The sequence below is a fragment of the Schistocerca cancellata genome, chromosome 12 (assembly GCF_023864275.1).
Source record: "Schistocerca cancellata isolate TAMUIC-IGC-003103 chromosome 12, iqSchCanc2.1, whole genome shotgun sequence".
NCBI classification, from domain to species: Eukaryota; Metazoa; Arthropoda; class Insecta; order Orthoptera; family Acrididae; genus Schistocerca; species Schistocerca cancellata.
Window position 1 is genome coordinate 21,419,515 of NC_064637.1, and position 14,181 is coordinate 21,433,695.

General features: G+C 40.0%; 2 protein-coding genes across 5 annotated transcripts in view; both read right to left on the reverse strand.

Annotated features, from left to right (window-relative positions):
* Positions 1 to 14,181, reverse strand: part of LOC126109576 (uncharacterized) — a 558,983-nt gene that overhangs the window by 270,153 nt on the left and 274,649 nt on the right. The gene's annotated exons all lie outside the window — the stretch shown is intronic.
* The window catches only part of LOC126109579 (coiled-coil domain-containing protein 144A-like), a 343,757-nt gene that overhangs the window by 270,063 nt on the left and 59,513 nt on the right, over positions 1 to 14,181 (reverse strand). For 2 of the 4 annotated variants that reach the window (XM_049914614.1, XM_049914611.1), the window contains one exon: positions 10,800 to 10,988. The exons of the other annotated variants lie outside the window; for them this stretch is intronic. In XM_049914614.1, coding sequence (XP_049770571.1) covers positions 10,800 to 10,988 — 189 coding nt within the window. The remainder of the gene's footprint in view (positions 1 to 10,799; positions 10,989 to 14,181) is intronic. 4 annotated transcript variants of the gene reach the window in all.

Sequence of the window (14,181 nt, forward strand, 5' to 3'; positions counted from 1 at the left end):
AAATAATAATCACCAGATATTACAGCAAGCATATTATTAAAGATCCCAATACCACAACAGATAAATGCAGACTTTGCAAACAACAAATAGAAACAGTAGATCACATCACAAGCGGATGTACAATACTAGCAAATACAGAATACCCCAGAAGACATGACAATGTAGCAAAAATAATACATCAACAACTTGCCATAAAACATAAACTAATAAAACAACACGTTCCCACATACAAGTACACACCACAAAATGTACTGGAGAATGATGAATACAAATTATACTGGAACAGAACCATTATAACAGATAAAACAACACCACATAACAAACCTGACATCATACTCACCAATAAAAAGAAGAAATTAACACAACTAATTGAAATATCCATACCCAACACAACAAATACACAGAAGAAAACAGGAGAAAAAATTGAAAAATACATCCAACTGGCTGAGGAAGTCAAGGGCATGTGGCATCAGGATAAAGTTGACATTATACCAATTATACTATCAACTACAGGAGTCATACCACACAATATCCACCAGTACATCAATGCAATACAGCTACATCCAAACTTATATATACAATTACAGAAATCGGTAATTATTGATACATGTTCAATTACCCGAAAGTTCCTAAATGCAATATATCGTACAGTTAAAAGGAAGTGACGCTTGATCAAGGTCCGCGTCACTTTCCATTTTTAACCAGACTTAACGTCTGAGAAAGTAAAGAAATAATAATAATAATAATAATAATAATAATAATAATAATAATAATAATAATAATAATAATAATAATAATAATAATAATAACAATAGCTCCTGTATAAAAAAAAATGGCAGCCTCGATTCTAAGAGAGATGAAATCATTTATTACAGAAAATCTATTTCATTCACTACAGGACCCTCTTCAGTGCAAATATTAGTTTTAAAATTTGTGCAATAAAAGCACATATTATAACTTCAACATGACCTCAACACACAATAAACGTTGGATGAGGAGTATGTTGATGATTGGTTTGTGGGCTGATTAACCGCACGGTCATCAGTGCCTGTACAGTGTCCCAATCTTTACACAGTCAAATTTTAGCCATGTTCACAAATAATGATGATGTTGAAATGATGGCGCAACACAAACACCCAGTGCCTGGGCAGATAAAATGGCCGAACCAGCCGGGAATCGAACCCGGGACTCTGTGATCCAGAGGCAGCAACGCTAGCCATTAGACCACAAGCTGCGGACGGCCATGTTGAAGTTGTTAGTATGTGCTTTTATTACACGAGTCTTCAATACTTATTTTTGTACTGAAAATGGCCATGCGGTGACAAATCAATTTGCTGTAATAAATTATTTCAAATCTCTTACAACTGAGGCTGCCATTTTTCTTCTTTACAGCACTAATACTGTGGTAGTTGAGAACATGGTTTCCAGAGGAATCCAACCTCAATAAAATAATTTACAACTACAGAAACTAACTTACAAAAATGAATTTTAAAGGGGAAAAAAACATTTTCTCAGCTTCCGGAATGTGTTCGACACAATTTCATACCTTTGACAACAAAACAGGAGCATATGGAATATTGGACAAGCTGAGTGATTGGACTGAAGATTTTCTAGGTAACAGAAAACTACATGTTATTTTCAATAGAGAGAAACCTTCAGATGTACAATACATAAATGTCCTAATGTTGAAAGTACCATGAAGATATTCATGGAAAATACTGTTGTGTACAGAGATGTTGCAACACTAGGAAATTGAATCGAAATCCAACACAATCTGCAAATGATCAATGCTTGGTGCAGGGATTGGCAGGTGACCCTCAACGTAAAACAAATTTAATGAATTGCAAATAAATAGGCAGGAAGACCCACTGCTATATGGCTGAACAACTGCAGAACACTCACTGGATGCAATCACTCCCATAAAACATCTAGGAATGTACGTATGGAGCAGTTTAAAGTGGAATGAACACATGAAACTTATTGCTGCGGCTGACACCAAACAGACTCATTGGAAGATCCTGTGGAGATGGAGGCAACCCACAACGCAGGCAGCTTACAAAACCCTTGTTCAACCAATACTTTATGAACCTCATCAGGCTGGTTTCTGTATCAGACAGGAAAGACACAAGAACAAGGGCATTCAAAGAAGAGCAGCACATTTCGTTAAAGGTTCATTTAGTAAGAGAGTGAAGATGATGCTCAGCTAATCCCAGAGCGACGCTGCAAGAGAAGCATTCTGCACCACTGTGCTCTTTACTGTCAAAACTTCCAAGAGCGTACATTCCTAGAATATATATATGAAGATAGTAATTGTACTTGAGAGAACAGATACCATTGATGACTGTGCAGCTTCTCTAGAATGAATGATACTTGAAACCTTCAGCTGCCTACAGGTGTTGATATACCTCGATGGGGACAGCTGAAAATGTGCCCCCCGACCGGGACTCGAACCCGGGATCTCCTGCTTACATGGCGCACACACACACACATTTTCAGCTGTCCCCATCGAGGTATATCAACAACACCTGTCAGCAGATAAGGGTTTTAATTAATTATCATTTATTCTAGAGAAGCTGCACGGTGATCAATGGTATCTGTTCTTTCGAGAACAATTACTATCTTCATATATATAGTTAAAGGCTATCCAGCCATTGACGTTCGTCTGTGCAAATGCGCACAGGTTGCCTGAACTCTTATGGGAATAGACAACTTGGTGTGCGCGAGTAATGAGTGGAAGGGCAAATATCTATTAGGTACATTACGTATATAGACGGTGGACAGTTGGGAATGTGGGTCTCACGGGAAGCGTGCAAGGGATAAGTCCCTGCAGTCGCACTATTCGTCTGTACCCTCGGTGGCTCAGACGGATAGAGCGTCTGCCATGTAAGCAGGAGATCCTGGGTTCAAGTCCCGGTCGGGGAACACATTTTCAGCTGTCCCCATCGACGTATATCAACAACACCTGTCGGGAGCTGAGGGTTTCAATTAATTATCATTCCTAGAAGAGTTACTAGTATATTGCTTCCTACAACATGTACAGGGTGTACATATAGTCCGGGAACACACTATTTATTGCACAAGAACCAAACATTGGACAGATATTATACATGTCATTTTGAAGAGAAACCCTGAAAGTTTTTTTTATGTATACCACCACAGCGTAGTTTGGTAAGTTGCTGATAATCAGTGCTAGTTGCAAATGTAGCGCGTTCAGGTGCAGAGCAAGCTTTCTGTGTGTTGGAATTCGAGAAAAACAAGTGTGCTACAGCTGTTCAATGATTGTTTAGAACCAAGTATGGCAAGAAGCCACCAACATGGAAGGCCATTTACCACTGGCACAACAAATTTGTTACGACGGGTTTCTTGTGCCCGACAGAGAGAGGCAGATGTCCCAGTGCAAGTGAAGTGAATGTGGAGCACGTACGAGAGACATTTGTAAAGACTCCAAAGGAATCTGCTCCAATGACAGTGTGGAAAGTCCTGTGACAGAAGCTGTCCATGAAACCATTCAAATTGGAGCTAGTGCAGAAGCTCAATGACGACAAAGACAAGTGTTTTGAGTTTTGTTTGCAGTTGCAACAATTGAATGAGGATGGGGATGGCATTGTTGATCGCTTAATTTTTAGCGATGAAGCCACTTTTCACACTAATGGGAAAGTGAACAGGCATAATTGTTGAATATGGGGTTCAAAGCATCCACATGAATGCATTGAATTTGAGCACGATTCCCCAAAGGTAAATGTTCTTTGTGCTGTGTCGCGTCAAAAACTGTACAGGCCACATTGTTCTTTGCCGAGAGTACTGTCACTGGATATTCCTACTTGGACATGTTGGGGCAATGGCTGATGCCTCAAATGCAATCAGACTCTCCGTTCATCTTTCAGCAGGATGGGGCTCCACCCCGTTTTCATCGCGAAGTTCATCGGTACCTGAACACGGAGCTGCCGCATCGATAGATCATCCTTGCTACAAAAGGGGACAGCTGTTTCATGAAAGGGCCTTCCCGATCACCAGATCTCACTCCGTGTGACTTTTTAATGTGGGGACACATTATAGATCTGGTGTATGTACCGCCCTAGCATGTGATGTAGCAGAGCTCTGGGAGAGAATACGGGAAGCGACTGCCGCAGTCGACGATAATTTAAAGTATTCTTGAACTTTATGTACACACTATTTCGCGACAAGACCGTGGAGGGAAAATTAGAGATACCCCAGACCTCACATGAAAGCTTATCAGCAATCTTTCTTCCCACGAGTCATTTGTGAATGGAATGGGGAAGAGTGTGGGGGTGCGACATTGATACATAACGTACCATCCACCCTCACCTGACTTTGCTTTGTGGAGTATAGATGTAGATGTAGGGAATGGTGATAACCAGCTGACTGCACTTACTTCCATGATCTCATACATTACTGAAATAATTTCAACACAATTTAACCATTGTATCATAACGGAAGCGCATGATCCCTCCTCCATTCTAATATTTTTATTGAACAAATTTTCACATGTCTTCATGTAGCTTAGTCTACCAACAACAAGTAAGGCACTCCTTCCTTTCTTTGGTGTACGAGGGTGGTTTGAAAATTTCTCGGAATCACCACAAGAGGTCAGCACCAGCACAACGAGTGTTTCACGTGATATTCATTGGACTGTTGTCTGTAAACAGGTGTCATGCTCTCGGAAGAGAGCTGTGGCTGTGACTTGGCTCTGTTGCTCCCACGTAGTGATTTGCAAAGATGGGGGGAAAAAGGAAGGAAAAAAAAATGAAAATTCAAGATTCGAGCAGAGATTAAGAACTTTGTAAAGAAATGTATGAAAGCAAAGGACATTCATGCCGATTTCCAGAATACACTAGGGGACAATGCATCTTCATATACAACTGTTGCCAAGTGGGTGAACGAATTTACATTTGGTCGAGAGATCTTAGATGATTCGCACAGTGGCCGGCCAAGACGTGTCACTACTCCAGAAATCATTGCATAAGTGCACAAAATAGGTGTGGAGGATCGCCCATTGAAAATGCGTGAAATTGCTCACACTTGCCAGATATCATCTGAAAAGGTATATCGCATTTAAACTGAAGAATTAGAAATGAAAATATTATCTGCAAGATGGGTGCTGCGACTCTTGACATGTACCCCCACACGTGCCAGTGGCATGGCAAAATTACACGAACTAAGGTATAAATTCTTGTCACACCTACTTTATTCACCTGATACGGCTCTGACAGACTTCCATCTCTTCCCAAAACTAAAAATTTTTCTTGGTGGACGCAGATTCACTTCAAATGAAGAATTGATAGCTGGAATTAACAATTCTTTTGCAAGTCTGGAGGAAACTCATTTTCGAGATGGGATCAAGGCACTGGAACATTGTTGGACCAAGTGCATTAGTCTACAAGGAGACTACATTGAAAAATGAAAAAAATGTTTCAGTGATGTAAGTACTTTTTTTTCTATTCCATTCTGAGAACTTTTCAAACCATCCTCATATCTTAATTAAATTTCCAGCTTCGTATAAAATGCCAAGGTGTTCCTTCCACTTAGTGATACCTGCAACACTTTCTAAAATCTAACAATATTATGGAAAGGACAGCTGCTACTCATCATATAGCACAGGTGCCGAGTTGCAGAAAGGCACAACAAAAAACTGTCAGAAAATCAGCTTTCAGCCAACAAGATATTTATCAAAAATATGCTCCCCCTCCCTCTTCTCCACACACAAATACAACCTATGTTTGTGCCTATCTGCAACTCAGCATCTCCGGTATATGGTGAGAAGCAACTATCCTTTTCATAATACTGTTGCATTCCAACCTGAATTTTCCATTGTTTGACTTTCTACAATCTTTTCTTCATTAAGCACTAACCTCCATACTATTAGGTTGCTGCGTAAGTTCATAGCATTTGTACCTAAGCTTATTAAACACAACAGATACACGTAACAAGGATTTAGTCATCACTGACATATTCTTCTTCAATGTTTACAACAGTCTGCCAATGCCAGGGTAACTTTCCAATTAAACTGTAGGAATCATGTGGCTATCAGGTGAAGAACTAGTCGAGCCATGCTCAGAGGGTGTTTCCATCTGGAAAGGGAGTACCTTGAAAGCTGTTTGATAGAGAGCAGAGAACGTGGAAATCTGAGGTCGCAAAATCAGGTGAATAAGGTGGGTGCGGAGTGACTTTCCAACCCAGCTCCAGTATTACTTTTCAGTCCTGCAGAATGCAGGAGGACATTACTGTGGAGTAGCATCACATCACGCTATCTTCCCGGTCATTGTTCTTGGATTGCATTTGCCAGACATTTCAGTTGTTGTCAGTAAATGTCAGCAGTAATGGTTACGCCTTAGCGAAGCAATTTGTAGTACACCATACCGTCATTGTTCTACCAGATGCATAACATTATCTTTTGTGGATGCATGCACGTCTTGTACAGTGAGTAGCTGCTGCGTTTTCCTTAAGTTAGCATAAAGACATCATTTCTCAACAACAACAACAACATACAAATGGTCGGTGTTGTTCATGAGCTAATTGATGACACAAGCGGAGATGCATATATGGCCACCCACTCAATTTTGTGATTTTGGCTTGGGCCATGTGCTACCCAAATATCTAATTTTTTTTTACCCTTCCCCACTGCATGCAAATATCTTCTTGTTGTCTTCAGTCCTGAGACTGGTTTGATGCAGCTCTCCATGCTACTCTATCCTGTGCAAGCTGCTTCATCTCCCAGTACCTACTGCAACCTACATCCTTCTGAATCTGCTTAGTGTAGTCATCTCTTGGTCTCCCTCTACTATTTTTACCATCCACGCTGCCCTTCAATGCTAAATTGGTCCTCCCTTGATGCCTAAGAACATGTCCTACCAAACGATCCCTTCTTCTAGTCAAGTTGTGCCACAAACTCCTCTTCTCCCCAATCCTATTCAATACCTCCTCATTAGTTATGTGATCAACCCATCTAATCTTCAGTATTCTTCTGTAGCACCACATTTCGAAAGCTGATATTCTATTCTTGTCCGAACTATTTATCATCCATGTTTCACTTCCACACATGGCTACACTCCTCACAAATACTTTCAGAAACGACTTCCTGACACTTAAATCTATACTTGATGTTAACAAATTTCTCTTGTTCAGAAACGCGTTCCTTGCCATTGTCAGTCTACATTTTATATCCTCTCTACTTCGACCATCATCAGTTATTTTGCTCCCCAAATAGCAAAACTCGTTTACTACTATAAGTGTCTCATTTCCTAATCTAATTCCCTCAGCATCACCCAATTTAATTTGACTACATCCCATTATCCTCGTTTTGCTTTTATTGGTGTTCATCTTATATCCTCCTTTCAAGACACTGTCAATTCTGTTCAACTGCTCTTCCAAGTCCTTTGCTATGTCTGACTGAATTACAATGTCATCGGCAAACCTCAAAGTTTTTATTTCTTCTCCATGGATTTTAATACCTACTCCGAACTTTCCTTTTGTTTCCTTTACTGCTTGCTCAATATACAGATTGAATAACATTGGGGATAGGCTACAACCCTGTCTCACTCTCTTCCCAACCACTGCTTGCCCCTCGACACTTATAACTGCCATCTGGTTTCTGTACGAATTGTAAATAGCCTTTCACTCCCTGTATTTTACCCCTGCAACCTTCAGAATTTGAGAGTATTCCAGTCAACATTGTAAAAGCTTTCTCTAAGTCTACAAATGCTAGGAACATAGGTTTGCCTTTTCTTAATCTAGCTTTTAAGATAAGTCATAGGGGTCAGTATTGCCTCACGTGTTCCATTACTTCTACGGAATCCAAACTGATCTTCGTTTTCCTACTGTCGAATTCCAGTCACCCATGACTATTAAATTTTCGTCTCCCTTCACTACTTGAATAATTTCTTTTATCTCATCATACATTTCATCAGTTTCTTCATCATCTGCAGAGGTTGTAGGCATATAAACTTTTACTACTGTAGTAGGCGCGGGCTTCATGTCTATCTTGGCCACAATAATGCGTTCACTATGCTGTTGGTAGTAGCTTACTCGCACTCTTATTTTTTTATCCATTATTAAACCTATTCCTGCATTACCCCTATTTGATTTTGTATTTATAACTCTGTATCCACCTGACCTAAAGTCTTGTTCCTTCTGCTATCGAACTTCACTAATTCCCACTATATCTAACTTTAGCCAATCCATTTCCCTTTTTAAATTTTCTCACCTACATGCCCGATTAAGGGATCTGACATTCCACACTCTGATCCGTAGAACGCTAGTTTTCTTTCTCCCGAGTCCTCTCGAGTAGTCCCCACCCGGAGATCCGAATGGGGGACTATTTTACCTCCGGAATATTTTACCCAAGAGGACGCCATCATTTAATCATACAGTAAAGCTGCATGCCCTCGGGAAAAATTACGGCTGTAGTTTCCCATTGCTTTCAACCGTTCGCAGTACCAAAACAGCAAGGCCGTTTTGGTTAGTGTTACAGGGCCAGATCAGTCAATCATCCAGACTGTTGCCCCTGCAACTACTGAAAAGGCTACTGCCCCTCTTCAGGAACCACACCTTTGTCTGGCCTCTCAACAGATACCCCTCTGTTGTGGTTGGACCTACGGTATGGCTATCTGTATCATTGAGGCACACCAGCCTCCCCACTAACGGCACGGTCCATGGTTCATGGGGGGATTTATTCCAATACTACAATAAATATAACAGTACAACTGCCTACGAGAGCATAGGCTTTTACAGCCTTTGTCATCTTCAATAAAACAGTTCTGGGTGTAAAACCATGTTATGTTGATGCCACTATACTCAGAAGCAGTTTATTGAAGAAACAATAGTTTAAACTACAGCCAAAGATAGTTTCGTCTTATGTTCCCAAACACAAGCTGTAACATTTCTTCCGTAACAGAAGCAGTGAAAGTAGATATTGCAGTTTTCCATTCATTGATGGATTTTGGACAGTTGCTTTTGCTAAACCCCGGGAAAAAAAAATGGTCAGGTGGTGTTAGGTCAGGCGATCGTGGAGGCCAAAGTCAGTTAAATAATGCGATCACCAAAAAACATCAGCAAGCAGTGACATTGAAATGCAAGCTGTATGTGAAGTTACACCATCTTGTTGAAAATAACTGGTTAACGGCACTGCAGAGAGACTTTGTGAATGTTGGGAGAGTCCACTTGATGGGAAGTAACACAGGCTTCAAACTGTGTGCGTCTGCACGCGTGTGCGCCCCCTGTATGTGTACGCACTGAATTGAGTCTATCAGTTCTAGTGGGCGCCTGTATAACACTCGTCATGTGGTGCAAGGAAAGATGAACATGACAGAATAATATTAAGTAGTAGCAAGTAAGTCGCAGAACATATACTGTGCATGGCTGTTTTCGTGTTTGCAGACATTAAGCGGGCAGTGTGGAATACAAGGAAACAGCAAGAAGTGGTGACAAATTGCTTCACCCGCTGTGGGTGGCACATTTTACGTTTTGTGGTGGTGGCTTGGCAGTGGCTTGACTGTCAAAGAGCAACCACACTCTCCAAAAATTAACATGAGAGACAGGATGGTTTTGCGACAGTTGAAATATACTGCAATCTGGACTGTCATATTGAGCCTCCAAGGCATATGTCTTATGAAAGTTGTGTTCTTCTCTAATTCGTGAATCACACTAATGAGCCATACAACTACTCAAGGAAATATATGTCTGAAACTAGAGGACGTGCTTTTTATGATATGAGTCTAAGTTTTCTTCTTTTGCTCCAGTAACTTCAGAATGTTAAGAAGTCGAGCCTTTCCTCAGCAACACACAGGATTTCTGAGGCACTGATTAGCAGGACCCCGACTTCAAGAAAATCAACTGTAGCACTCGATTAAAAGGAAAAGGTAAATACTTCAGATGTTACGTCGGGTAACAGATCTTGTTAAGTGTTCTGACTCAGTTTCAAGTACAAGGTGCGAGCCAGCAGCTACACGAAACCCTAAAACACCAAGAAAAACACTTCAGTGAGCGTGCTCTTGTGAGATCAGACTGAAGTTTAACAATAAGGATGATGGGTGACCTGTTAAACACTTTCACTGTACATCAATCTTTGGCACACTAATGGTTTAGTCGAGCCATCACGTGGATGTATGAGTGGGATCCTGAGAAAAAGTGGAAAAGTAAGGAGTGGCACACACACATCTACTTGACCAAAAACAGCTCAAATAAGCAAATCAAAGATCAAAACAAAGCAAATTTGCTTTTTTGACAGTAGGGCTATCGTGCATAAAGAATTTGTTCCTCCAGGACAAACTTTCAACCAAATGTTTTACAAAGCTAAAGTTGAAAGGCTCAGGAAAGAGAGAATTATTAACTGAGACTGGACATTGCACACAAGTGGATGCTGCTTCGTGAGATCACCCCATGCCATGCGGCCACTTCCATCGTGGAATTTTTTACTTAAAAAGGCTTTCATATTGTTCTGTGGCCCACTATTCACCTGAACTGAGTCCTTTTGATTTTTTCCCCAAAATTGAAAAATGTCTTAAAATGACATTTTGGGATTCAGGAACATTCAGAAGAATGTGACCGAGAGCACTGCAACCCAGAGTGGGAACAATGAGTGCCAGTGTATAGTTGCCCAAGGGAGTTCCCTTGGGCAATATTATTGACTGAAAAAATAAAAACTACGGTACATAAAAAATCAGTCTCATTACTTTTCTCCCACATCAAATATACAGAAATGATGGTGTAACTACATATGCATCATGCAACATGAAAGCTATACAAGACCTGCTTATCTGCATGGAAGAGAAGGAGATACTTACAGCTTTAAGTTCCTCTGCTGAAGCTCTTCTCAATTGGTTCATTAGTTCTGTGAGATGATTTGGTGCTTCCTTGGCTTCTATGTCTACCTGTGAACGTTTCCTTCTAGCTTTTTCCGCTGCTTTCTCAATATTGTGCCAGCTATGAGACAAATCGCTAGCTAAATTCATTAATTCCTTCTGAGCACTTTTCTGGAAAAAAAGGGCCGTACATTAAAACAATATTCATTTCAGCTGTTGCAGGTATAGAGGAACAGGAGTTATTTCTTGGCAAGTATTGCATTTCTTCAGCACCAATGAATGTTGATTCTACTGCACACAGTGTCGCCTTTGTGAGAAAGCATTAACCACAGGACAAATAGCAATCACAAACTTTACACAGTTACATAAGACATAATATGGCTGATATGATTTTACTTCATTTAAAGAGTTCTGGGCAGATTGGAAAAATCCCTATCTTAAACAATGTAATATTTATTCATATAAAAGGTACCTTTTTCAGCAATTATTGGGAATAAAAATTTGAAGAAAATATGCCTTGGGTTGCACATTTCTAGCCACTAACAAAGGTATTTCTGAAAGTATTTATTATTTTTAAGATAATTATATTTGTGAAAAGTAGACAAACTTTCCTACACCGTTCGATGTACATAAGGCTAACATCTTTGAGATTTACAAAATACGAAAATCCCCGTGTTAAAATATGCACAATACTCCAATGAGTATACCCCATAATTTTGAACAAATTCTGGTTAATAGAAACTAAGAAAGTACACTTTTTCTTGAAAAATACAACTTACAGAAAACAGCCATTAAAGTTGTCAATGCCTCCCAGCTCCATACATTGGGTTGTCTGCATCCTCTTCCATTTCATCTTGCAATATCCTTTTTCCTCCCTGTCTTGCCATTGTTTCAAAGTCTCAAACAGTTCTCAGACACAAAAAGCCTTTCTTTATCTAAATTTAAGATTTGTTTTACTGCAAAATGACCAAAGGTTTCAAGCAGCCTTTTCAGTACTTCATATCTTGCAACATTTCCTTCACTGAATATTGTCACTGCATCCAAGACACCAAAATGCAGTATACCGATTGCCACCAAAACTCTCGGGAATTCTCTCCCAGATTACACTGTTCGTGGACTCGTTAGGATTTTGGGAGTGATTTTCGTCAGTGGATTTACATCTGACAAATCCTTGGAAGTTTCTTTCAAGATTTCTACTTGCAAAAGAAATAGCTGGTTTGTAAATAGAATCACTTTCTGGAAGGCCTATGACTGGGTTTATTGTCTCTTGAAGAGGTGAAACAAAACTGCCCACACAGCTTTTCTAATATCTTCTATGCTACTGCTATGCCATAATAGTTTTGAATTCTTTCCTTGACAGATTTTTTCATGTCTATTCTTACCATCTAATCGTCAGCCATCTTCCAATTTCTTTCCCTTATATGCAGTTTTTAGTCCTCATAGCCTCATACCCATTTGCTTTTTTGCACTCCTGCTTGGTGATCGTTACGTTTTCTCCACGTAGCTTCTCTTCCTCAAGTGTTTTGAAAGCTACTGAATCACTACCTCCTAAATAATTGCTCTCAGAGGTGGGGGATTCAAAAATCAAATTTCAATCTGAGAACTATTACATACGAGGGGCATCTGAAAAGTCCGTGCAAAGTCCAAGAGATGGCACCACTGGCCCGTATCGAGGTCATGTTCAGTTAGTAGTATCTTTTCAGCCATATTGGTCTATTTCTTTGTGTTTGACATTCGCGTGAATCAAGGAAGTGGAGTCATTGTCAAACAAATGGACAAAAAAATTTCTTGTGGTGATTAAACATTACTTTATGAAAGGCAAAACACCTCAGGAGACTGAAGAGAAGCTTGATAAACACTGCTGTGACTCTGCACCTTTGATTAGAACAGTTTATAAGTGGTTTCAAAATTTTCGGAGTGGCCATATGGCCACAAGTGATGCTGAACATTCTGGATGCCCTGTGGAGGTTACAATTCCAGAAATCATTGATAAAATCCATGATATGGTGATGGATGACAGAAGAGATAAGGTGCGTGAGATTGCTAGTGCTGTGGGCATCTCAAATGAATGGGTACATATTATTTTGCATAAATATTTGGACATGAGAAAGCTATCCACAAGATGGGTTCAGCGATTGCTCGCGCTTGACCAAAAACTGAATTGTGCGAAGCATTGCAAGGATGATTTGCAGCCGTTCAGGAAGAATCCACAGGACTAACTGTCGTTTCAACACTGTGGATGAAACATGGATACATTACTATACTCCTGAGCTCAAACAACAATCTAAACAATGGGTTACCAAGGGAGAATCTGCACCAAAAAAGGCAAAGACCATTCCTTCGGCCGGAAAGGTTATGGCGACTGTCTTTTGGGATTCGACTATCTGGAAAAGGTAAAACTATTACAGGTGCATATTATTCATCATTATTGGACTGTTTGAAAACCGAGCTGCAAGAAAAACGCTGGCAATTGGACCACAAAAAAGTCCTTTCTTATCACGACAATACACCTTCACACACCTCAGCAGTTGTGGTCACAAAATTAATGGAAATAGGATTCCAACTCATTTCGCATCCCCCCTATTCTCCAGACTACTATTTGTTCCCCAATTTGAAGAAATAGCTGGCAGGACAATGATTTTATTGAAACGAGGAGGTGATTGCAGGAACTAATAGCTGTTTTGCATACGGATAATTCCTATTATTCGGAAGGGATCAACAAATTATAATCACATTGGATGAAGTGCATAAGTCTAAAAGGAGACTATTTCGAAAAACAAAGGTTTACGCCAAACACATAAGTAGCTTTTATTTATGCACAGACTTTTCAAATGCCCCTCGTATACATGGTTACTCGCACAATGTTTTGTTGAAACAAATGAATAAACCAGAACTAAGGAGATAATACGTGTTTTATTTATTATTGGGAATGGTAAATTCTGTAGACCATGACTAGAGGGGGGGGGGGAATGGAAATTAAGATATCAACCTGTCCGGAGCCCCTAAAATTATGGAAATGATAATTTTCTCATGCTCCTTCAGATATCGAAAAACAGTTGTTTACTGTGTGTTAGACGATATACAGTCACTGACAACATATTCATTTCCAGAAAGTCATACGTGGGAAACATGATCCATAATTAATCAACAAACTGAGGTTAGTGATATAAATATTCAGGAGATTATGCATATATTTGTGTGTGTGTGTGTGTGTGTGTGTGTGTGTGTGTGTGTGTGTGTGTGTGTGTGTGTGTGTAATCACAGGTTTTTCATTGTTCCACAGGTCTGTCATCAACTACTTTAAGAGAGGCTACAGGTATTATCTAATAGTTGTTTCATAATGTCCACTGGACCCTCGCCCCCT